The 26077-nt window shown below is 38.3% G+C and overlaps 1 protein-coding gene across 11 annotated transcripts in view; it reads right to left on the bottom strand.

Annotated features, from left to right (window-relative positions):
- The window catches only part of LOC126915830 (uncharacterized), a 39592-nt gene extending 18868 nt beyond the window's left edge, over nucleotides 1-20724 (bottom strand). The window contains exons 1-2 of one of the 11 annotated variants that reach the window (XM_050720906.1): nucleotides 20208-20724; nucleotides 17561-19367 (exon numbers count right to left, since the gene is read on the bottom strand). In XM_050720906.1, the coding sequence (XP_050576863.1) occupies nucleotides 17561-19367; nucleotides 20208-20488 (2088 nt within the window). In that variant the 5' untranslated portion in view covers nucleotides 20489-20724. Of the gene's footprint in view, nucleotides 1-17560; nucleotides 19397-20203 lie in introns of all 11 variants that reach the window. The other 10 variants (XM_050720907.1, XM_050720908.1, XM_050720909.1 and 7 more) reach the window with 10 other exon arrangements.
- Nucleotides 20725-26077: the final 5353 nt, after the last annotated feature.

Raw genomic sequence — 26077 nt, 5'->3', positions numbered from 1 at the left:
GCTGACAGAACCGTGCGACACAGTCCGTTGGACGGAAACGCACATCAGGATCTCATAATTTAATGCGGTGCAGCCAGCGTGCATCGCGCTTGGGGAATACTGTCATTTCTCTAATAACAATTTAACGTTGCACGACTTTCGCCTGGCGCAAAGTGAAAAGTTTTTGTTCGCGAAAGAGCAACACAGTTGTTCCAAAAATGAGCGTGCACGAGTCGCGGAGGATTCGGGCTAGATCCTCGATCCATTAAATAATTCATTTGAAAATGTTCCATGGAGCGCTCGTTGACAAACTGATAGCGTTCCCGGTATTTGGTGATAGGAATATTCTTTTGCAAAAGAAAAAGCATTACCGTTTCGCCAAACGACTGGTGATAAATAAAACTTCATTCAGATTAGTCAAATTAATTGAATCTAAATCGTTTGAATTTAAGTAACTTGAAATATTGAATTATATTTTCAAATCGAGGAATAGATCAAAGAATCTGTATTTTGTTTAAAATTTGCAACGATATTTTTAAGTGAACAACAGTTTCATATTGGAAAAGAAGTTTCGAGTTGCTTAGATTCAAGTCACTTGACTGTAGTAACCTGAACGAGGCTTCCCGAGAGAGAAGGAAAACAGTGTTTCAACTATAAAATGACAGGGGATTTTGTTAGTGCAAAACCACTGGACGGAGAAATACGAGGAAATAAAGTGCAGAAACGCTGCTAAAAATTGGAAAATCGTGATAGCAACGACAGGGATTTCAGGTAAACCGAGTCCAAAACTTTTATTCTCGTCGTTGAACTAGTAGCAGATGGCTGAGAGCTTTCCCCATATAAGCACGAATGTTTTTATAGAGTGAACGCGAATTTTAGTACCTATCAGATATCTTATCGTTGTGATCACTAATAAAATTTTGGTGACAAGAAATAAAAAAATAAGTGTAACTCGATAATTAATATCATATTCGTTTCAGTAGAAGAGGAAAATCAAATTAATTCATAAGGTATTCAAGTATCTATTGAAATAATTTCGAATAAATGTCATATTTCTCTTTGACAAATAATTATTATCATTAGCTCAATAACGAATTTGAAATTCAAAGGATTGAATTAATAAATAACATACTGAAACAGTAAATGCGTAGATTAAATTCTCTCTTGAATTTTATAAAATCTACCAAACCATAGCATATAAGATTTTTCGTATACAAATATCTGTGTAATACATTTCACTCGTTTTAATGTCTAAATTTAATTTATAGAATATTGCTATACATTACAGGAAATTCTACATAAATAAGCGATTTCATTTAGATTAATAATATACCTTTATGTATACAGATATTTATTCGAGTTGCTACGTATTAGTTGCGTGATAAACGTTACACCATGTGCGTTTAGCGCAATAGACGGCAATAATTAAAACTGAAACCAACAGGAAATGTATTCTCTTATTTTCATCGATAAATTCACATTTCCGTTGCCCTGAGTATTCGAAACGCGCGAACGCTTAATCAATTATATCCCTCGATTCAACATTTCATTTCAATTATCATCCTTTTCATATTCTGATCGACTACTGTCAATACGTTGTGACGTTCGTATATACGATATCTACTAATTTAAAAAATTCGATTAGCGATTATCGATAAATTTTACAATTAACCTAACTATATGTTCCAGTTTGAAAGACCTTCTTTGTGAATTCACGAATAGAATATGAGTGCCGACTAATCGTGGGACCGCGCTGAGAAAAAATGCAACGGAATAATTGAAAAGAAACTCGAATAACATCTCACCATTTGCCGGCTTAATTTCTTAGCTGCGACACACAGGGTTAGGCGTACGCTCAATGAAGATTAGTTTTTTCGCGTCCCCTGAGAAAGGACTTGTTCCCATCTTTACCCAGCGCCGTTAGAAAGTTTCCAGACGTCGCAATAACGTGCATTCCTTTACGATTCATAAAGTGTCGTTATTTCTATTCGTGGACGGGGAATTTTACATTTCGCGTGATCAGCGACATCACTAACTCGACATCTATGTTCGCTTGTTGTCATCAAATGGATTTCAGAATTAAATTGAAATCTGCCAGGAATTACGTCATATGATCCGATGGTTTTGGCAGTTTTAAAAAAAGATAATATGAAGCTGAGAAGCTTAGCAGCTTATTTGTGAAGATACTTCGAATAAATGGTAGTATACGATGTATGATGCGGTTTAACGGTACGTTTGAGTTAGGCTATTTGAGATACGACGTAATATATGAACATGCAGATGTCGTTTTTAATGATCGTTTGCTGATTTAAGAATAAAATGTAATTATAATTGTAATTGTTGTTTATAATTGTTAATTATTGTGATGTAATTAGTTATTTGATGATATGTACAATTAATGCAAAGAGTATATAGAACGCTTACTAGAATGAAACTTATAAATATGTGTAAATATAAAAACGTAAAAACGTATAAATATAAAAATTATAAATATAAAGCATTCACAGCATAATGCGTTTTACGATACTTGCAAGGTAAAGTCATTTTCTGTCAAAGCTCTACGTTTTTAATTATATTCTCAAAAATATAAATTTGCATAAAAATCAGCAGTATCATATCTTGCATCTTATGAAATGATATACCGTCCTCTTAAGTCAAAAGGACGTATCTGTATCTTTCGCTTAAATAAAGTCATTGCTGTCAGGTATCATAAAAATAATTTATTTAGATGTATATTAAATAAGAAAGTCGTGAAATCGATGTCTGGTTCTTTAAATACTAAAGGTCATCTTTCACGAAACCACGTTTTGACCAGACACGCCTATTAATTTAAATAATTAACACAACAGTATACGTGTATACAGGAAACACAATATTTATATTAGTTTCAACCAATTTACCAAATTCGTTGATTCGGAAAACTTTTTGACAGGCCTCGTTTATGGAAAAGTTTCGTTATTATCGAAACAAAATTTTATGTTAAATGATACACACTGCCGGAAGCTCCGGTTGATTTATAGTACCAGTACATGAACTTTACCAAAGCAAATACAAATCAATGGCCAATGAATAACTGCAAACGATATTTACTATCTTATGAAATTAGCAAACAGAACATTGTAATTGAATTGTACTTCGTCTAGGACAAGCAAATATCCAAATCGATAAATTATTCTAAATAAATTGTCATGCGACTTAAAGCACAGTTCCATTGAACTTTGCAAGTGTCGCTCGATTAACGATTCCATCGCCACTACGACTCGATACCTATTTCACTTACATCGAATTAATATACATGAAGCCGATCTTTCCGAGGCGTTTCGCTTAACGAAGCCTGCCTTGTTTTGATAAATTTCCAACGACAGGCTTTCACTGCTCATTATTCTCGTCGTAGATGGCCACGCATTCGCCGTGCTAATTCCCGAATCGGTCAGAAACATCGATTTCTCAGATCGTACGCCTATTCGATGCTCGACCAGCGTAAAGTTCATTGACGTTGAACCGTGATTCCATACGCGAAAGCTAACGAACCGGTGTAATTAAAAACATTGCGTTTTCTGCTTCAAGTAATTGAAGAAAATCAGCCAAATATAACTCTCGTTGCGAATTATGTATTCGCATAATATTCTAGAAAGTGCTTGTACGATGTCCGTAAACGTATTTATTGGAGATACTACTTCGTCGTACGACTTTATTCTAAAAAAGATGATGTAATCCAGGCAGTTGAAGGTAATAGGAGTAAGAATTGCGGCAGATTCTTGGAATTCACAGCCAGAGTTGCTATTTCTCTTTTTATGAAGATATTACTGGAAAGTATTTTTATATTATTAAGAAAATTGATTGATGGGGTCCAAGAATCATAGAAATGTAATAAGAAACTAAGATAAATCGAAATATTAACATTTAATATCAATGGGAAAAAATGTGAGATTGAATTAGAGATTTTAGATAGAAGAAGTATTCATTGACTAGTTTGTATGGAAAAAGTCTTATGTAGATAATAAAAAGGGTATTTGATATTTCCAGTTAAACTGTAGTGGGAGTTCTAGAATCAGTTTTCATTGCATTCATAAATATATATAAAACAGCAAAATATATTATAACTAATTGGAAAGTGAATATCAAATGATAATAGTCGCAGAGCCAGTAACAATACTTTGTTCATCTACCGTACGAGTAAAAGTAAATTAAAGTACTTTATGTAATTAAATACAGTAATCTGTTAATTGATACTTCAATGAAACCCACATTCATACTGCAATAGGAGAAAGTCAATTATATGAGTATTGCAATAAATTGCGAAAATCACGCTATAGCGAAGTATATTATAGAATTTCTATTTCTTCTTTGAATTTTTTCAAAAAGAAATCTATTAGCGAAAATGAAACTGAGCTTACATATATATCATATACCAGTAAATCACGGCCTCCTGTGATCGGCGTTAATTGGATGCGTTGTCATCGGAATGCCGAATTCCAAGAAGAAAGTACGCTTTCGTGGATGCGGTTAATTATCCATTCTCGATCGGTGACAACGAATAGCGTGCCGCAGAAATGTCAACGACGAATGTCGCGAATGGAAAGTACCAACATAGTCTATTGTCGACGCACAACGCAGTACGGCGGTATATTGTTTCTCACGAGCCTCGCGAATTACGTCGCTTCTTCCATGCGAGCGTTCGCGAACGTCGTTAGATCGTTGTAGACAAAAGAGGTGAATTTTTAGAGTACTACCAACTTGCCACATTTAGATACACTAACTATCATTGATAATTATGATTAAAATGATAGGACGAAAATAAAAGTATAGGCCTTTTGGTTTTTCTAGCGTTAATAAAAGTTCTTTTAAGCAAAGCGTAGGAGTAAGATATCAGACCGCGTCGTATTTAGCTCTAAAGTCTTATAAGGAAAGTGCACAAAATTCTATATCGATCGACGTTCTTGCTTTAATGCATAACATGGAAAAAATCAGGATATTCGGTTTCCCTCTTTCTATCCTGAATATGGTATCCAGACTTTTTCTTTCTTTCGTGAAATTTCGAGTCGCAATTGACCGAGCAACGACTACAGACGGCTGCCTACCGCGGGAATTCTAATTAATCGTCGAACGGATTTGCATTCGCACTAAAGTCACGGTCTCGTGGGAAACGGCTGCGGAGCGCACTATAGTTCTTAGAAATGACGTAAGGATAATGATGTAGCGCACTCGCGTCTGAAGAAGTGCATCGTTAGCCGCGCGTTAAAGGAACCGAGAAGTCGCGAGGCCTTTCTCAAAACATCGACTGATCCACTAGAAGGATTCACGACGTGGTTGATCTTGAGTAGGTTTTGTCGACAAACAGAAAGATTCTAGATAAGCTTCATCGAGGAGAGTTTCTTAGGTATCCATGATGATCGACAAAGACCCTTTCTGTGTGTGAAATATCTTGGGAATAAGTGATATTGAGAAATGTGTGACGCCATACGATGAATATGCAGATATTGATGACACAGAAGATACTATTGTTCGGTTTACTGCTTCTGAGAAATTTTAAGCAACTGAGAATGTCTTCGGTAGCAATAACAAATTTTCGACAGATGTATGAACGCCTCTCTATTGCTCAGAAATGATTTATTTTTCTCGAATAGGCGGCTGACACACATTGAATATTACATTTATAGTATACACTATCGTGTGTCGTATACATACTGTCTTGTATGTCTAAATTTTACAGAATATTCATGTCTTACAAACTATCTGTCGACACAAACATGCCATCCATGCAGGTACACGTCTCTAGACAATATCTCTAAGTAGGTCTCACACGCCTTAAGGGCAGATTGTAGATGAAACGACTCTTGAACATATATATACTGTATATATTATGTATACATAGTCTCTGCATAATTGCGGTCTTTCAACGATATTATAGTTAATTTCGTCATAGATTAAATATATGACTGAATTCGATTCATTAAGTGCTCTGATATTCATAGATTTTACTGTTTCCACATAACTGCTAACATATACGATCTTTTATAATTAATAAAATACCTATAAGTAATCCGAGTCAAATAAAATAACAACTAAGAAAGAAACAATTCTTAAATATTTACAATGTAAAAGTGATTTAAAGTAAACACTACTCACTTCGATAATACTCAATTCACGGTTTCATCGTAACTGTAACGTCATAAATATTATTAATAGCTAACCTAGACTGCAGGACCATGAAAGGCTCGTTCGTAACGCAGCATCCAAGCAAGATATTATATTTAGAATTTCTTCTGTCTTAAACGTACAGTCAGATTTATAGCCGTTTACTTTTAAAAGCGAATACAGGCACGCGTGCGTATGCAACGGAGTGCCCCAAGGAAAAGCGTGCGCCTTGAAAACGGAATCTCGCGAGCCGCGAGTCGCGAGAGAGTGAAAAACGAGCGTCGACCATCTAGTTACGGTCTAGAAATTTACTACTTTTTTTTCTCTTATTTCCCACTTCTCCATTGCAGTGTTTGAATATTATATATACACCATTTAACCCTCCATTATTTCACCATTCTTTCATGTATCCTTTATCACGCACAACATGCACTATTCGCATCTGCTACTTTATTCCTTCGGTATGCAAACAGCTATAAACAGCTATAAAATCTGCTTTATCTTTTCTTCTGCTTTCGAACGATCGTTGTTCGAACGCTTCTATAACTCGCGTAAAACGAGCGTGACCCATATACCTCTGCTCGACACGAGATTTATACGAACGTTCGCGGGAAGATTTCGCGCGACCTGGGCTCGTAGCCGTGGATAACTTACGAATTACAGGTTTAAGAGCTCGGTACTTGTATTTCCTCGAGCAAGTCACTCAGTCGAGTTTACTCGCCTCTCGGATGATCGTCTCGGTGTTCCCGTTACGACTTTTCGAATCTCCAACGTTTCCGTTATAGATTTGATAAACCGGTTCCTCGTGACTCCAGCCAAATTCCCGAAATTTTGGGTTACCAGTGCGACGCACACACACGTTATGTAAAGTTCGTCATTGGTTAACGGTATATGGGAACGAATCGCGGCTTACTTTCACGTGGACCCCGGGTCTTATCGAAGATAAACGCCATTGAAGCTGATTTTATGCACGCCGCATCATGTGGTATTCGCTGGGTAAAAGCTAAAGAATCATGTACCGAATCAATGAGATCAATATCAACAACGTTAAAATTAGACATAGATGAGCGATATGATATTCTTGCAATTTTGTAACCGGTATGATATTTTCCAATAGCAAGGTATACGCTATTGTGCACAGGACTGTGTTGCGTTGTTAGAAATATGGAGAAATTGAAGAATCGCATGACGCTACGATTGTGAGATTTCAGCAACGTCACATGACACAATTTTACTGAACTTAGATTATCCGAAAATTGTTAATACGGTATTGCTATAATATATATATATATATATATATATATATATATATATATATATATATATATATAATATACTTATGTTATAGACGAAAAGTGCTATAAGCCGATGCTTAGAGAACATTTCTCTATGCTAAGTTACAACATTATAAATTTCCAAACCTTCATGAATATATACACGTTACAATATATATTCTCTAGCGATAATACATTTGAACGTTTAGAGATTTCTCTAACAGAATTTAACCTTATCCGCTAGTGCCATTTCTCTCCTGAATTCTCCATTAAATATCCATAAATAATACGTCGACATTGGTCCTCGGTATGAGCGAAGACCTTAACGCGACAGGTGATAATCGAAATCGCGATTACGCCTCCATCGCGCGTTCTTCCGCCTCTCTACATGGATCCCTGGGTTACCGTTACGCTCAGAGACTTCGAAACGAAGCGCTTTTTGCTTGGCGCGGTTATGGCGCTTGATGCACTGTTGGGTACTTTTACGCCAGCTGTTCTGCGAACGGTTCTGCGGCACCATCGCGAAGACAGCGAACGAGGTTTTTGAAGCGCACAGTTTGGATCTTGCAGACAAATGGATGGACGTTAGCGTACGTGACAGGTAAGAATGTGATCGATATCGATCGATTCGAGGTGTGGTATCGATAAATGGTTTTGCTTTCGATCGAAAATATAGACGTGTGGTTTAAAATAGTTACTGTATTATCAAGCATTTCTAACTTAGTATTTTTCATAATCTTCTGCTTCTATTATATATTACCTTTCTATTTTAGTTTAGTTATATATAGTATCAAATGTATAAAATGTACGTTTCTAATGTGCATAATAAATGCATCAGTGTGCAAGCTCGTTAGTACATGACCCGAGTGGAAAGTTAGGCGAAAACGGCACGGAACGTGTTAAACTGATATTATTCTGACAGCTCGTTATATGATTTATTAGAACATGCGTAATGTATAATGCACTACATTTTGATGTGAATGTATGAGAGAAATTTCGAGAAGTCTATGTATCGAAATTTTTTAATAGCGATACCTGACTATATTGTGGATAGATAGTAACTCTAGCGCGAAACTATGCTCGTGGATTTTCTATCGGACATTTAAGGTTTGTAAACCTACCCATTTTCACTTATACAATTTCTAATCTAGTTTCTCAAATTTATCATGGTATATAATGTGTTTTAAGGTGACAAACACATAGTGAATTAGTCCGTGGAGTTTACAATGGAACAAAGACATCTTAATGAACCCACATTTGTTCCGGAGATCTAAAGATTTCTTTTGTACGAAAAGATGGTTTTAACTATGCACATGTTATTCTAATGCGTTTCTACGTTCAAAGATCTCTGGAATTTTTCATCTTACCCGGTATTCATCAGCTCATTTAAGTTCTTCCATATCCACAGAGAGAAGTCTGAATAGGAATTCACGCCTCGTTCTACAAGAATACTCATTTTCAAATAATGCTATTGCTAGCAAGAACACGTTTAAAACGGCTTGATGCAAATGACTTTGCGACACGAATCGTTATAAGTTCTTCGAGTTCGATATTTCTACAATCGCTACAAAAAGTATTAGAGTTTTAATACCATACACAAATTTCATTTTTGTAATATCAAATTTTCATATTCGTACGAAAGTACTACTAAAAATTAATTCGTATGTAAATACTACAATAAATGCTACGGTGTGCAAATACTCTTTATAATCATAATACTTCCAACTCTCACAAACTCTCCCATACTTTTCACATTTTTATCCTTTCTTTTTACCATTTAACCAACTATCTAAATTCATACTCACAATTTTAAAATATCTTTCGCGCTCAGAACTTGAATTTTCCAAGAAACTCTTCTATAAGTTTAACATGGCGCGACGATGTTCAACGATGGCAAACTCATGGAGAACTTCGATAGCTCTCGATGCACTAGGAGGAACACCGAGACTCGGCGAACGAAACAAGAGGAAACAAGGAGACCGGAGAGAAGGTTGAACGGATCGAAGAGGAGGTTAAACCTGGTGGTCGCCGTTGCTGTCGCCATGGTGGCCTCTTTGACCCGCTTTCTCTTTTCCCACCCGATTTGTCTCGTGGACATGCCTGCCGCGTTTTCTTTAACCGGGAAATTCACGATGCCGGCCTCGCCACCTGCCGTGCCATGCTCGACCATGCTAACGTCCTCCACGGGAGAAGCCGCGCAAGAACGAAAAACCGGAAGTCGAGAACCGGCCAGTCCAAGTGGGTCGAACAAGTGGGCACATGCTCGCGCGAATTCCGATTATCAGCTAGGCTTGCGCGAGCGGTTCGTTCAACCTTTACGCATTACATCGCGCTGAGCACTTTCGAAAATTGCTCGACAAGTGGACGCGATCGATTCTGCAATATCGTGGCGTGATGGGTAAAGAGAAGGGGACATTCCGCGTACAAGAGTTCGATTCGAATTTAAGAATCGGATAAGTGTGTCGTTTAGGGATTGATAGTCGTCGTGAGTAAGTTATGCGATTCCTCTTGTGATCTAACGATCGATTGTTTAGGCAGGAATGTAGATATTCGAGAAGTTGGAGACAGGAATTATAGTACCTATGTTTCGAAAGTTGAAGAACTAAAATTATTGGAATGTATTTCTTTATTGTGACTATATGTATAATCATTAATTTTTAATAGAAATCTGGGTTCTGAAAAATGTAGAGGTTCGATAAAGATCACTGTATCTAATTGAAGTTTTTGAATCTTAAAATTAATGTGTGAACGATAAAAAACGATGTTTTATTTTCACAACATGAATTACCCTGACAATTTTTAAAAAAAGAAGTAATTAGTGTTGAAGTGGTCACCACTCCTAGGAAAACTCCACATCTGGTCTTTTTAGCTTTCTCAAGCGCTGAAGCCATCGACAGCAGATAGACAAAAGAATAGCAGGGAGGCAGACCATAAACTGTAGACAGGCGACGTTGGCTTCGGGGTTTTCAGTCATAAAGTAACACTGCTAGCGTGCGGATCTGGACTAGCTCAAATTGTATTCCTGTATTTCATTATTAAGTCAAATATATACTTTGTATCTTACACTTCATCCACGCGTTTTTCTCTCTTTATATACTGAATAACCTCAACAATTAGAAATCGTCTAACTATCGTCAGAAAACACGGTGTTTTGTAAGACACGAAGTTATCTTGAGAAATCTACCTTGGGTAAACTGCTTTGACCGTGACTTATTTGGAGAATATGTTTCTACTTGTGATTTCTTCTTCTTAAAAATATGTTTCGCTGTAAGAAAAAAGAATTAGAAGAATTCTAATTCTAAAGAATTAGAAATTTCAAATTTTCAAATAAATTTTACGATAATAAATTCACGTATTACATATATGTATAAAGGAATACACGATACTAATAGTAATAGTATGAATCATGATGTCTCGTAATTTATGTAATCCGTTATATATGGACGTTCTTACAAATGGCACTAATTTTTGTTGGAAATATTTCCTGATTTTGATTTATTTTCCCATTACACGTATTAACTACTTCAACGAATAATACATATTTAAAAACAACATTAAAAATGTAGCTGTCGAGAAGATTAATAATATTGTATGGAATATTTTCTAGTTCTGACCTACTTTTAACCTGTAATCAACATAAAGAACTATTTATTCTATCTATATTCCAGGATAGACGTCATTTACATGTTATATCATTCACTTTAAAGGCTAACAAGATAGATCACTTACAATAGAACTTAATTACACATTACTCTTTAAAGTAAAGATTCGTTTCTTTCTCTCCAAAAAAAAAAGAGATTTATTATCATATGGTATAGGTAAAAGTAATCAGCAATCAATAATTCATGTATCATTTAAATGAAGGGGTAAGTTTCAAGACAGTTGAAATTAAATCGTATCTGGAATCCTCGCATCATCAATTTGATATCTCACGATATCTATTTATGTAAAACAGCTGATATTGCTCAAGAATAATTCGGAAACAACCTAAAGGAATTGAAATTATGCCGGCTGTAGTTCAATTACGATTTTCATCGACCTGATTTCTTGAATTTCCAATGGAGTCAATGTTGGCCGCGGAGATCATTTGAATGTTTATTTGCGTGCAGGCCAAATAAGCATCGTGAATAAATAGAACATGAAGCGTGACATGCCGCCTGACCATAAGTGTCGATTTCGAGCAGCACGAAGCCGGCGAACAGATCGGAAAGAAAGTCGGCGACGCTGAACGATGAAGTGGGTCGTACTTCTGCCGCGTTTATCATCGATCATTTCACCTTCTTCGTCATGAGGTCTTCAGGATCGGCGAAGTGGGTTGCCCAGCTCTTCTCATATCCGTGCAAATTAGTTTCACGAAAATTTATGTCGCGTGCATGAAACATGTTGTCGATTAAAATCGACACTCCGACGTGCGATGTTCAACGTGCATCTTTTGTACTCAATAACTTTCATCGCGGAAGAAACGTACATTGTAGAGAAAATCTCTTTATTTCTATGAAATCGTGATATTAAAAGAATTAAAAGAAAATTTGCTATGGCGTGCACCCACATATAGTGTTCTATCCTATTTACCTCTCATAATTATGATTCTGTACTTTCCAATATCAGTCTATGAATTCATATAAGTTTTAATATTTACTATTTGCCAGCAAGTACACTTAATGATCTTATACTTCCTCAGTTATCATGGAAGAATTCTTTATTAATATTCCTTAAACGCTTGCTCGGCTTCTTTATCAGATCAGCTTCGTATCGGATTATATCATTCGACTTATGGATTTTTCAATTGTCTGACATATTTATTATAATAGATAAGTAAATAAATGAAATATACGCTAGATATACCGTTTTTACCGATCCAGTCCAACTACGTAAATCACTTGATCTGTTTTTGCAGGTTTTCTACAGATCGCGAAAATGATATCGCGCGGCTCGGCGGTCTGTACACCGATCGAAACGCAAGATTTAATCGATAATTAATCGCGAAACGATTCAGGGGACTGTTGCAGCTTCTACTGTCAATTACGTTGCGTTACAAATTACGTTTAATTGGCGTGCGTTCACGATACAACTCGATACGATCGAATAGGGCATTTTTTCTTCCATCGACAGTAGCATTTCTGTCGCTAAAACGAGCTGACTCGTGTTCGCGTTTCGTGTACCGCAAATTGGAATTAATCTAATTAATTTAGTGGCGGCATTCCGAAATTGAATTATTTGTTGGACAAAATTCTGAAGTTTTAATTGCACGTCTAGTGCTGCTTGACCGGTTGAAAAATACGATACAGCCACGTGAGTGTTTCGAGATATTAGATTGCGTTTACGTTTCATCGTGTCCACCTGCTGCTACATATTTCTTGTTGAACCTTCGACGTGGAACGTGAACCATGTCGGGTTACATAACTAAGCCAAAGTAAGGTTAACTTGGATTGAAAAAACAATGTAATTTATATTTTTGTGTACAGTGCCAGTTGAAAAGCTGCTTAAATGGTATTGGCACATATATTTGGATTACACAGGATGTTAAAAGGAAAGAAACATAGGGATTAGGTGCTACGTTTGCGCTTGGTAAATAAAATATGGTAGGTAAATCCCAGATATTTACTTTCGACTTGATTCGATGAAAAAACAAGGGAATCCGTAAGTTCATAAGTTCCTGCCACTTCTCTGTAGTTTATCCATGTTTTACACCAATTACTTGTGTAATATTAATATCAATTAAAATCCACGAACCGTATAAAAATATTTATTGCGCTAAATGCAACAACAGCTTTTTATCTTTACGCAATAACCATGAAGCCAATTATTCAATTATCAACTATTCAATTATCATCTAACAACTGTAACTAAATTAACTGTAATTAAATAAATCATGAAAATAAGATGTTAGTATAAATGATAAGCACGATTAGTAAATCGTTTTGAAAGAGCGCAAACGACCTGAAAAAAGCAATTTCGCTGCAGCCTACTGGTCTTGAATAACCTCGACGACTTTCTAGACTCAATAAGATCGCGTGAAGCTCGCCATAAAGGCAAGGATTACGCGAGAATCATAATGAATGCAGCATCGACATTACGTGAACGATAATACACCGATAACGTTTGATACGAGGCAGCGAGGAATTGAAAAGAATCCCTTTTCATCAATGCATCTTGATGCACAACACCGCTTCGTATATACCAGGAAATTACAACAGCGCTTTCCGTTCGTTTGTGTTCTGTTATGTCAGCGGCGCTGTGCGATATCTAACGTTAGTTTCATATTGTTAACTATGCGGAAGTAGCCACGTGACTTCCTATTCTGCGTTTTCTCATCGCGCATCGCGGCACTCCGAGCAACAAGCGGAATCTCCATGTTCTTGAAATTCATTAAGATCGAGAATTGTATAAACAAAGCAACAAGTGTATGAGAATTGCATAGACAAGTCATCGAAGTTTGAGATTTCTTAGTAGTAATTTCTTACATTTGTGTAATATATAAATTTGTATAAAAATTCAATCAAACGTATGTGTACACACTCTTTGGTTAGGCACAGTGTTCACAGATACAGATTTCCTATTAGTATGAGATGCATATATTACAATAGATTTAAGAAGCGTACTTGGAACTTTGTATTCGAGTTAGCTGTACTCGTCTAACGTAAAGCAAATGAACCCTCCGTTATAAAAGTAGGAGACAATATATACGGTGCGTATACAGCGAGATAAAATTGGTATTTTCTTGTATATTTTTTTTTTTTCATTAAAAAAGGTAATAAATGTTTATACATATTCTTCAAGATCTCAGTAAGGACATTTTCAATTTTGAAAATTTTAGATCTATTTTGTTCGCGAGGTATACACTTTTTTTTGTAAAGCAATCTTTGTCTCACTGTGATCTATTCTCTCTTACTCGTACCACTTCACTTATAAAAACTAGAGAAACAAGAAACAGGCTAATGAAATCCCTGCTTCGAATTATATCTGAACGTTGCAATCAAAGAAGACCAGACACATCAGACACATAAATCAAAGTGGAACATTCGATAATAGAGACATTTAACACCAAGACTTTAGTATTGTTAGGATCGCCAATTACTCACATAATTAATATACCATCTACACATGATTCATTCTTAATAGGACCATAATAGAGCAAATCAACGTGTATGGTTGGTTTTCAAGCTAACCGTGACATGTTTTCGTGTGCCAACTGATGAAATGAGTTGCATACCCGCCGATCTTATTTCTCTACAGCGAGAAAAACAGTACACAGTTACGACAGAGCCAGCCGCAGATTACCTCCCAACGAATGTTCTCTCTAATCTTTGCTTCACGAGAGATTCAGTCTCCTGGCGGTCGTTATGTCAGAACATTGACCGTAACGCGGTGTTCCCTTTTTTTCTCCTCTGCTTCTAATGAAACGCGTTAAGAAACCAAGGAAAATTGTCACTAAGTAAATGACTCCCGTAAATGTACCTGTTGCAAAGAGGCTTTAAGAAACGCGTTGCGAAACGCGGCCATTACGTTGCTTTACTGGCAAATATTGTATAAGGTGTTCTCTCTTGCATCAAAGGTTCAACCATTTCCACAATACGTGCAATGGTATATGTAAACTTCAACGAATAATCAAATTAATTAAAGTTACGACGGTGAAATCAGTAATGTTGAATTTTAAACCTCTCCTTTATGGCTATACATATATGAGCATCTCGTTAAATTAAACGGTCATTTTAAGGTTTCTAGATGTTTCTTTTTAGTTTCGAGCTGAACAGAAGTATCTATAACCTTGGATTATTACCATTATTATTGTTTTGCTACGTAAGATAGTGGTATAGTACGAAACTATTAAGAACAAAGCAAAAATAGCATACAAAAAGAAGGTTTCTATGATTTCTAACGTTTCCCGTGGAAGGACGATAAATGAAATAGGGAAAGTAGCACGGTGGAGCATATAATAACGTTGATAATAATAATTAATAACAGAAAGAAATGGGAAAATTAATTCTATTTCAATTCATTTTGCCAATTAAATCGCCACTGTTGTATATTTTACATTTATTCAAAATAGGATAAAAGTTAAAATTGGTTCATCTGATGTTGTAAATAAACTCTCGCAGCGGAAAGAAAGTAGAACATCGAGTCTTGCATTGAATATTCCCAACCGACTTTATGTTCGATTGTTTCCATCCCGGTGGTATCGAACGATGTGCAATCGATTCAATAAATATCATACTTGTGCGTAATCCTTGTACGATCAGCAAGATCCGTGTATAATTTCCATGAAACTTGCATAGCATAGAAAGATCGTAAAGCACAGACATCGATTTCGAGCAAACCATTTGAAGCAAATTCAACGCGAAAATCAAGTCCTACATCGAAATCCTTTCGCAAATATGTATTATTTGCAAAGAATATACAATATCGAATTTTTACAAAACTAAAGCTCGTGCTCGTTATACGAAGCATGAAACTCACTCTTGCGTTTTACATTCTATAAACAGAATGGCGTATGTAGCGGTTGCATGATTTACTAACGTATAAATTAAAATAAAAATTTCTGATTATATTACACAGAATTGTCAAAATCCAACCGCAAATAAACCCCTTCACGAGTGACCATACGTAATACACTCGTTTTTATCGGATCAATACAAAGAATCCTCGATAACAGATTTTTTTACTCGCCCTGTGATCGAGCTATAAGCCACGAACGAGCCAGGCACGTTCACGTGAAACGCGTTGATGGAAGCAATATGCGAAATCCCTAGGGACAGCGAGCTGTAGTGAATGCGTGATTACTCGGCAGCCTGTTGCAAGAAGAGGCGCGTGCAATTCGGTCTCTTCTCTGTAATTTTGCGAAATAGACCGCGCGACCACACGCGCATCGATAAGGGCGCGCAGCACGCGGGCAACCATATCGACGTAGGCGCACGTGTACAATAAAGCAGAAAACTCGATGCAAACGGAGAACACGTAACGAGGACACTGTCTAGGGTTGTTGTCGAAGAGGAAGAAAAAGATAGTGGCAAACAGTGGAGGAAGACCGGTTTTCAAATAGGGACAACTAGGGAGCGTGATCCCCTACGCGTTGTCGTAAGATCGTTTTATCGAATCTACCGTTATGTCGATTCGTTCTGCATCGACGCTGTGAACGATTCTCTTCTCTGTTCGACGCCGACGTCTTATGCACGATACTCGCATGGCAACACCGGAAACCTTGCAGTAGGACCACATGGGACGCCGTCTACGTCATCGATCGATGTCAGTCAACTGGTCGATCCAAACTGGTCAGCCAGAGAGAGGTGATCTAACTGTAAATCTAACGCTTTTCGCTCGGCAACCCGTCGCTGGCCGGTAGCCGTCGTCGTCGTCGACGCGAATCAAGTGTATCACGCGAGTGGCGTAAATAGATAGCTACCGTGGCCGACAGCAGCTCGAACTTGCCATTCGATACCGTTCGATTGGACCGTGTCGAAACGTTCGTGTCGAACGATCGCGGTGTCAGCGACTGATTTGCATAACAAATCGAAGCGACGTTTACGAGGACTGCTAGGCAATGTAGGCTATAGGGAGTCGATATTTAAAGCACGTCAGCGGGATACATACGGGACAATAAATGACATCGTTTCACGTTTCATTTTGATACCTTTGATGAGATTTTTACTCACGAACGCGTTGATGACAGCGAAAGCCAGCTATTCGCGCGCGAATGCGGTCACATAAGTCATCGTTACATGTGCCGCGGTATTTGGTGAAATCATGACCAACGATTCGCAAATTTTTTCGGCATCCTGTCCCTCTGACCTTTGAATACTCCTTTCACCTTTTACGGTCGAGAACTTTATCGAGTGATTTCACGAAGTCAAAAAGTAACCATCATTTCCTATCGGGTCCTTTGAACTTTACCGGAAGCTATGTACTTTTATTTCTCGTACTTTGTGGAGAAACACGTTTTCTTTTTCGCGCTTGCTACGTGGATAACGTTCCGCAAACATCGCCGCCTCTGGCGCCGATAAACATCGCTTAATTTAAACTTTTCATTCGTTTCCCTGGGTACCTGTTTAACATTCCTTTTGCTAACTAGGATCGGCCGTTAATTGGCACGCAACAGAAATTCCTTCGAGCTCTGAGGAACATACTGTATGTAATATATACTTAGATAGAATAGGAAATTTAATGGTACGAACCTGAGAGGATGGTTTTTGAAGGAATGTCGCGATTCCTGCGCGCACCCTGTTTTTGACACCGCGGACAGTTCCCTTGGCACTGCGTATGGCTTCCTTCTCGAGGATCTTGTAACCAGCGAAACATTCATCGGTGTCCTTATCGCCTAACACCACTCCCCTGCTAGTGTCTTTATTGTTGCCCTTCAATTCGTTCACGTGAAACTTGTAGAACCTGTCGTACTCGTACACGTACTTCTTCCCAGTCAAAGGATTGATGCTAGTGTCGATGTCGCCGGCAACCGACTCCTGCTCTAACCTCTCCTGTTCCTGCTTCCTCTCCTCGTAAGTGCATTCTTTCACCACTGGTGACGATAACCTGCCATTTTGTTCTATGTTCGGATCAGGGCTCCTGATCCTTGGAGTGGAAGAGGCTTTTGATAAAGAGGAAGTACCAGAAGGTGAAGGAGAAACGCTAGGAGAAGCTCTGGACGAGCAAGAATTCGAGTGGACTTCCGGAGTCGATGCAGTTGGCGTGGATTCTTCGTTCATTCGTTCTTCCTGGCCGTTCGACAGGTCTAGTCTGTTTAGACTCACGATAGTGTCGTTCGTGTCTCTATATTTTTGACGATCCACTCCGTTCTTCAAACGATCATTCTCCGAGTGTTCTTGGAATTCTAAGGATGCTCGATCAGCCTCGACACCATTTCCATTGATACCACCATCGATTATTCTGTCGCTCAACTCGCCACCGTTTAAAGAATCGCAGCTGATACTGCTCTCGTTGTCGTCACTGTCAACTTCTGCTCCACTGCTGGTCAGACTACCCGTACGATTGTGTTGATCACTCGCCAGGATAACCGTGCTGGCGTTCTTTTTCTTAGGAAGAGGCGGCGGTGTGCCATCCAGGTCGCTACAGGTCCCGCTGTCCAAGGTGTCACTCGGTGAACACTGTCCACTGGACATCACCATCCCGCTCAACTGGCTGGGATACGAATTATAGTAAAAGCAAGATCCCGAACGATTGTTCGGAGAGGACGTATTCAAAGGCTCCGATGTTTCACGATGAACCATCTCTTTCTCCGAGCTGTCGTCGTTCCGATTACGCTTATCCTTGTTGTTATTGTTGCGTTCGAAGGCGTTCGAGCCAACACTGATCCTCACACAGCCGTCACCGGCACCGACACTTCCACAACGCCGCTCGTTCACCAGATTCGTCGCACTCACGACCACACCACCGTCACGCTTGCTCGAACGTTCGCACGCGATCCCGTTCTCCTGCTCGGCTTCGCGGGTGATGTTTTCGTCCAGCGTCAATCGTACGGTCGATATCACCCTTCCGTTCTTATCACCATCTGGGTTGATCTTGATCTTCACCACATGAGCCGCCTGCTGCTGTTGATGGTATTGCTGTTGCCCGTGGTGCAGTTGTTGCTGGTTCTGCGTGCTCTGAACGGACTTCACGCTGCTCTGCTTACCGTAGCCGTTCGCGGCTTGCACTTCCGGGATTCTTCTCCTACAGGCTGCCGCGGAATCGACGTCAGGAGCGGCCAGTCCGACAAATACCGTTGCTCCGGCCCCTGTGCTCAAAGGAGCTGTGGGGGGACTGGAAACAGTCCGGATTGACACAGTCTGTCGGGCAACTTGACTCGCGTCCCGAGGCTGAGTCTTCGCCGGCAGTGTCGGTGGAACGGTCATCGTGGCGATCTCGTCCATATACACATTCGAAGGCACTGTCACTTCGTCGACGAGGTACACCTGGTCATCAAACGAACGATCCTTTGCTTTCTCTTCTCTCTGTTTTCGCTTGTTCCTCTCTTTCGCTCCCTTTCTTCAGGGAAAATTACTATTTTCTAATTTCTTTACAGAAATAGGAGTTTGTGTTAAGGTTCTTTTGTGATTAGGTTTCTTTAAGGATGAGTGGTTTTCGATTATGTGTAAGGAAGTGTTTAGAACGTGCAATAATTTGGTTCGAATTTTCAGTCGGTATTTTATGTACACGCGCAACAAGTTGTTGCCACGGATAGGTAATTGGAATTAGTAAAATGAAATAACTTTCATTGGACTTAATACGCGATGAACCTGTTTTATGAATGACGTTACGTTCAGTGTCACTGATCGGAATTTCACATCGAGCAACTCAACATATGGCGCGACATATTGCAAGCTCGGGTAGTACTGTAAACGAAATCTTTGAGAAGTGTCAATTTGTCTATTCTAAGCTCTATCGCAAAATCTTACTTTAACCCGAGTAGAATTTAATTCACCACGTTGTTCCACCAAATTGTTGCACAAAATGAGTCAGACATAACTCTTAACCAATACCCCTGGTCGTTAGTCGATCGAAAGTCGTGACAATCGATGACACTGCATTTCGTCCAAGATCTTTATCACGTTGTTATATGATCGATTGACCGCGACTATGACACTCGAGGGACTTCTTTAAATATAACTTTTTGCGCGAAATACAAAACAGCCGCGAACATTCGGCGCCGCGGTGACGTCGCAGAAAATCTGTCTGCCTGGGAAGCAGTTTGAACAACGAAGACAGAGGAGAGCAAGTCTAGTGGAACGAAAGCGTGGATTGTGAGGACGCAAAGAAACAGAAAGAGAGAGAGAGAGAGAGAGAGAGAGAGAAAGAGAGAGAGAGTAGTAGCCGCCACTTACTAACCGCATACGTTTATCAAGAGCAGCGCATGGTAGAATCCGACTCTGTTCGGCGACGACACGACGACACGCTGACAACAGTCGACGACGGCGATCGTTCACGGTACGGGCCGTCAGTAACTGTACTGAGTGCCTCTGACACTTACTCATGCAGTTTCGTTCGCTAGGTGGGGACCAAGTTGGGCCTCGCGACGGGGCACGGCGAGACACCCGGAGTGGGAACATCGACTGGTTCTTCGGGGAGTGGGGAGAGGGCTTGGGCCAGACTTGAGCGTGTCCACGCATACACAAACCTACATACTAGCGCACATACATAAAGCAACGTAAAGAGCAGGTGAGGAAGAAGGATCGAGAACGAGTAAAGCGTAAAGACCGAGGAAGAGGATGAACGCGCCACATGAAGGGAGCCTCAAGTACAAGTGAATGAGCGAGCGAGTGAAAGACGAATATTCGAGTGTGTGGATAGATAAATAAGCAACCAGGTGGGACGCGCGAGTGAACAAGCGAACGTATAGCGAACGATCGAGCGAGCGAAAGAACGAGCGTATGTGTTGATGAATAAGCGAGAAAGAGAGTTGTTCGGGTTAGGAGGGAGGAGAAGGGTCTTGGAAGTTGTCTGGCACGTAAGCACTTGCTCGAGAAGGACGTGGCGTCCTCTACCGAGCCAGGTAGAATCGACTATCCGGTTTTTCATTTAAATACCTGTTCTTTACCGTTCACCGGCTTTCTCGTGTATGTATGCTTGTGTTTATACGAGCTTCGTGTAAGAATGTGCGTGAATGTACCTGATCGAATGAATACACCTGCCAAAATTTTGTCGACGCCGTAGAATGTTCTATAGAATGTAATGGTCAATCATTCAGTGAATCTATTTCGCGAAGGTTACGTCACGGAAGGATCGTATGAATGGAAAGTGACAATAAAAACGATGAGGATGGCAATCAGTAAATTCTCTCGGTGCACACGTGGAAATCTCGTAACGATATAATGTATCGAACATATTGGATAATTATTCGTTTCTTTTATTTGAGCTTCTGTTTCGTCATATTGACCGTAAGCAAGCGGCCATGTAATTACCCTTGCACGAAAGCAGAACGATTGTAATTCTTTAATAACTCACGTTTCGTTGAGAGCAATGAATGGATCTGTCAGGATGGGAGGCGACGGCGTTTTATCAACCGAATGGCCAAACTATGTGGAGACGATCGATTTTTTTTATCTGCGCTGTAACACGAGATCGATCTCTTATCGTGACTGGGATATTTATCTGCGTAGCCACGATAACGCCGTGGCATTAATAAGGATAATTACACTCATCCGATTATCGATGTTCACTCGTTAGTTTACGATATGAGTGATATCGTTGGTATGGATTGTGATTCAGACATAATACAATTATGCAACACGATATCGTGAGAGCACAATGTTTTCTAAAAAAGGGTGTTGTATTAAATAATGTTATCTTGTATGTATTTTAATATGTATTTATAGCTCGTAACAACTAAATGTTACAAGCCTTTGTAACACTTACTGAATAACATAGAATCAAAAGTCAATTTCTTTCCTCCATTCGCAAGAACTATTTGATGTGTCATCTTTCCATTGGAACACAGCAATTCATGTGCGAATGGCAAATTATGAAACACTGTATGTAATATATTCAAATATTCTTGCCTTGTTCTCCATTGTCTGATATGTATGCTTTCCATTTACACTTTAATTCAAGATAAATTAAGCTCGTTAACCGTTCTCAGAAGATACGAAAATACATTTCACACCGAAAACTCTGAAATTACTGATCAAATTCTGGCGAATACTATATGCCCTTAAAATCTCAGATATTTTATTCTCAATATACTGTAATACTTTTCTTCTTAATTAAATCCATGTCCTATAAAAGTCAGAATAAATTTCAAGGATAATATGTTGAATTTTAACAGATAGAAATAATATCGTGGATAGATTCGCGGCACATTTCAGAAATATTTGCTTCGTCTGAAGCTTTGTTTTACTTTGTTCTCTTTTAGCACTTGAACAGGTGGCTGCTTGAGAGCTCTAAACTGCTGGCAACCACGTCGACAGTGTTCTCGAGTCCGGATGAAAAAGGAGCAGGTTAATAAGGAGTTCGGTCTGCTACGGCGAAACAACCTGCTCGCGGAGCCAGAAGGCTCGATTTAAAGTACAAACAGGAGGGAAAAAATTTAAATAAGAAAGATGGCGTGTACGTCTACGGATATAATTAATGCATAATCAGAAGATGCTATTTAACAAGATTCTCTTATTAGCTTGGTTAAATAACTAGTTACACATTAACGTATTCCAGGTTGCTCATCTTATTTCAGATTTCTTGCAAATCGTTCTTTCGTTACACACGCATTTGCGTCAGATTTTTCATATTTGGATCTTTTTATAGGAAACTTGTTTTACAAATACACATGTCTCTGTTACTTTTAGTTTACGTACTGCAGAAGTTTATTACGAAGAAGAATACCTATACACGTTGTTGGATGTTTATACATAGTGTTGGATAATTATTCATCGAAGTGGTTGCAAATTATTAATATTACTTTATTGCGTTTAAGTGTATTTTCTATTATTTTAAGTTTATCACAAAACTTTCCCACAAACAGGAACAGTTATCAATATCGTTAAATGATCAGCCAACCGAACTGTTTGGCAATTGGTACTGTTGTTTTATTACGGTTAAGCTAATTTATTAGAACTTTTGGGCACTTGGTACACGAGACATGATCACCCATCATTTTCAACTTTATTACAGTGCCATTTAGCGAGACTCACGAGTACCTTGTGGGAAGAGATTGTTAGGAGGTTCAACACATTTAATCTCATTTATGGAGACCTGCCTAGCATAATGAATGAGGATCCTGGTTATTAACATTTAATCTCATTTATTACGAACTTTGTTAGACGAAAGCATCGGTTTGTTTCCACGAAAGTTCGTTTACCCGAGTAAATTGATCGATATTTTCTACTCATCGAACAAACTATCAACTTACGTGTTATATAACTGATATTTCGTACGTTTACTTATCTTTCAATTACAAAATTTTTATCTGGCCGGCTTTATGTGCACTTTATATTAAAATCTAGTACAACTTGCTATACACGTTCTGAATGTGTTCCTGTTATAAAAATGGTAAAATGTCGAAATGGTACACCTTTCACTACCCACTGAAGAAAATAACATTTTATAGTCAATAATTTATTGCAATAAAATATTTTATCGTAATCGAAAGGAAGATAAAGCAATATTTAGCTTCACGACTATGCATTTCATTGATCTTCATTTAATATACATATTCTCCGACTTTCACAAACTAAATTTTCTATTAATAAAATTACGAAGCCAAAATTCTGCATATTTGACTTTTTAGAAAGTGTTAAAACTTTCGCATGTAAGATCATTGACAAATGAATGGACAACGCGAACATTGAACAGTTAGAATATGGTCATTCTTCACCAGAATTTCAATCGAAGAGTGTCCATCAAAATAACGATTACTGTAAGAAAAGAAGCAGAGATGTCATCATTTGTTGATAACAAATTTAATATCGCAACCCACACTTATCCTGATACCGTTACTATTATCTAATGTTAATTTCATACATTATTAAGTTCTCGATCTCTCTCCCTCTTACTTCACTCCAACTAGTTTTCTCGTATCCTTAGAGGGTATCATTCCACAATTTATCTGTCCCTCCACCTGTTTCACCCGATAAGTAACAGTTACCTGAAAGCAAAGTAATGTCACGCTAATTCACCTCGCGTGCCAGAAGCGAACACGGATATCTTTATTCAAATAAGTAGAAATCGATCGGGGAACTGTCGCTTTTCGAGGAAGGAAGAGTATCTTCTTCGGATAGACACGGAATTCGAATATCGTGACTCTAAAAGGGACACACGTATATTCGAAATCGCAGGCGATAGTAGAAGAGTACCGTGCTCCAAATATCCATATCACGGTTACATATCGACTGTCGATATTTAACCCTTAAAAGTTATCATGGGTGAAAGTTCACCGGAGCACAGTTAATTTCAATTAAAGAGTTGATAAAGTTAATCGAGCAGAATTAAATGTTTATCCAATGCTAGATAAAGTGCAGGAAAATTATGGTTTGTAATATTTCGATAAATGTACCAAATAATTATGGTGGTACAATAAAATTCACACGGAATGTAATTTCATTCGTGATAGGTTTTAAGAGTTGAAATTTCTGTTACGCGAAGATTCAGCCGAATTTACTATTAACGCGCACAATTTAACGTTTTTACAATGGCGTGGAAAATTTATGACGGCTGTACGTTCACCGGGATGACAGAAGAAAAAGGGAACGGCTGATTTGTGGTTTAGAAAATTCCCAGTACCGTAAATTTCAATGTCCTTTTTCCACTTAAATCACGATTTCGTGCGAATGCCGGCTATTGGTATCGATCGGTTAGTCCCATAGCGTCAGATCTTTCTTTTATTCTTTATTATTTGGCCTTATTTTCCACATACCTCACCCGGTAAACCAGTTGAGTCGCGTTCGCCTTTCTTTCCGCGCTATGAAACCTGTATTCTGCATACCACTTACCGCGGTATGCGATTGACTAAGCAACTTTATAAACAGTTAAAACAACATGCAACCAGCGTGTCTAGGAAAGCATAATACGCTCTAGAATTCTCCATTTTACTCTTTAATCTTATTTCATCTTACTCCTTGATCCCTGTCTGATTGTGAGTTTGCACGAAGGTTCGCAACGTGTGATATCTTACGAACGTGGTTTAATACGAAACGAGTTTTATGGGTGAACTTTAATATGCATTTGCAAATTTAAGTTGGTTTCTGGGATAGGAATCAGAAATCTTCAAAATTGAGACAAACTACTTTCTGTCGTGTTTAGTAGATATCCTATATGCTTGGATTAATGTTGTTGGTACCATTTTTGAAATTATTAAACAAAATTTCTCTACAAATAGTTTGCTTAACACAAGAAAGAAAGATTATCGTATTTAATAATTTAATTTTCTTTCTGGTTCGTATAATAGATAATACTCGTTACGTAGTTACCCTACCACTTGCACGAAGCAACATTAATCAAGCTGAGTAAAACATATTGCCCAATAAATATCAAGTTTAGTTGTAGTTACGTGTTTACAAGTTATTATTAGAACGTAATAATCATAATGTAACCAGTTATTTTACAGAAATATCTTTATGATAATAAGTACGTACAGGCATTCTTAACTTCACAAAGTTGTACCATAATTATTATCACTTATCACATAAATAATGTAACGCAATTTACAAACCTTATTAAATGAACGTTGAAACATAAAGATCGAGTTTAAACCTACTAAGTTCCATGTGCATACAGAACCGATTCAAATTTTCAATAACACGATAAATATAATAATTACGCACGTAATTTCGAATCGGGTTTACACACGCGTAACTAATGAACAACAAATCACAGAATCAATTAAATATATTGCGATCCATTGGTTTAATTAGAATTTATTTGAAAGTTGTAGAAAATCACGTTCTCCAGCAAACGATATGCAACGAAACCACCAACTTGAGAAATGTCAGTCGTCAAAAAGTATGAAATAGAATAAAATACCTGGTATACGCGTGCATGTGGTATACGCATGATGTAAAAGATACAAAAGAACCAGGACAGTCGGTTAATTCTTAACAAGCGTGGCATATTACTTTCGCAAGATGAAGCGTTTTATTGAGATATTCTTTGTAGGAAAGAGGGAAAAATGATCGTTGGAATCTGTGCCGCATCGGCGACGATCGTGTTGTGCACGAGGTTTCGATGTATTGACCTTGCGACGTGCGTGGGACGTGTTGGGGAGTAGAACA

This window comes from Bombus affinis, chromosome 4, assembly GCF_024516045.1.
Source record: "Bombus affinis isolate iyBomAffi1 chromosome 4, iyBomAffi1.2, whole genome shotgun sequence".
In the NCBI taxonomy this organism is placed as follows: Eukaryota; Metazoa; Arthropoda; class Insecta; order Hymenoptera; family Apidae; genus Bombus; species Bombus affinis.
Note: the sequence above shows the minus strand (reverse complement) of the source record. Positions and strands in the feature narration are given on the sequence as shown.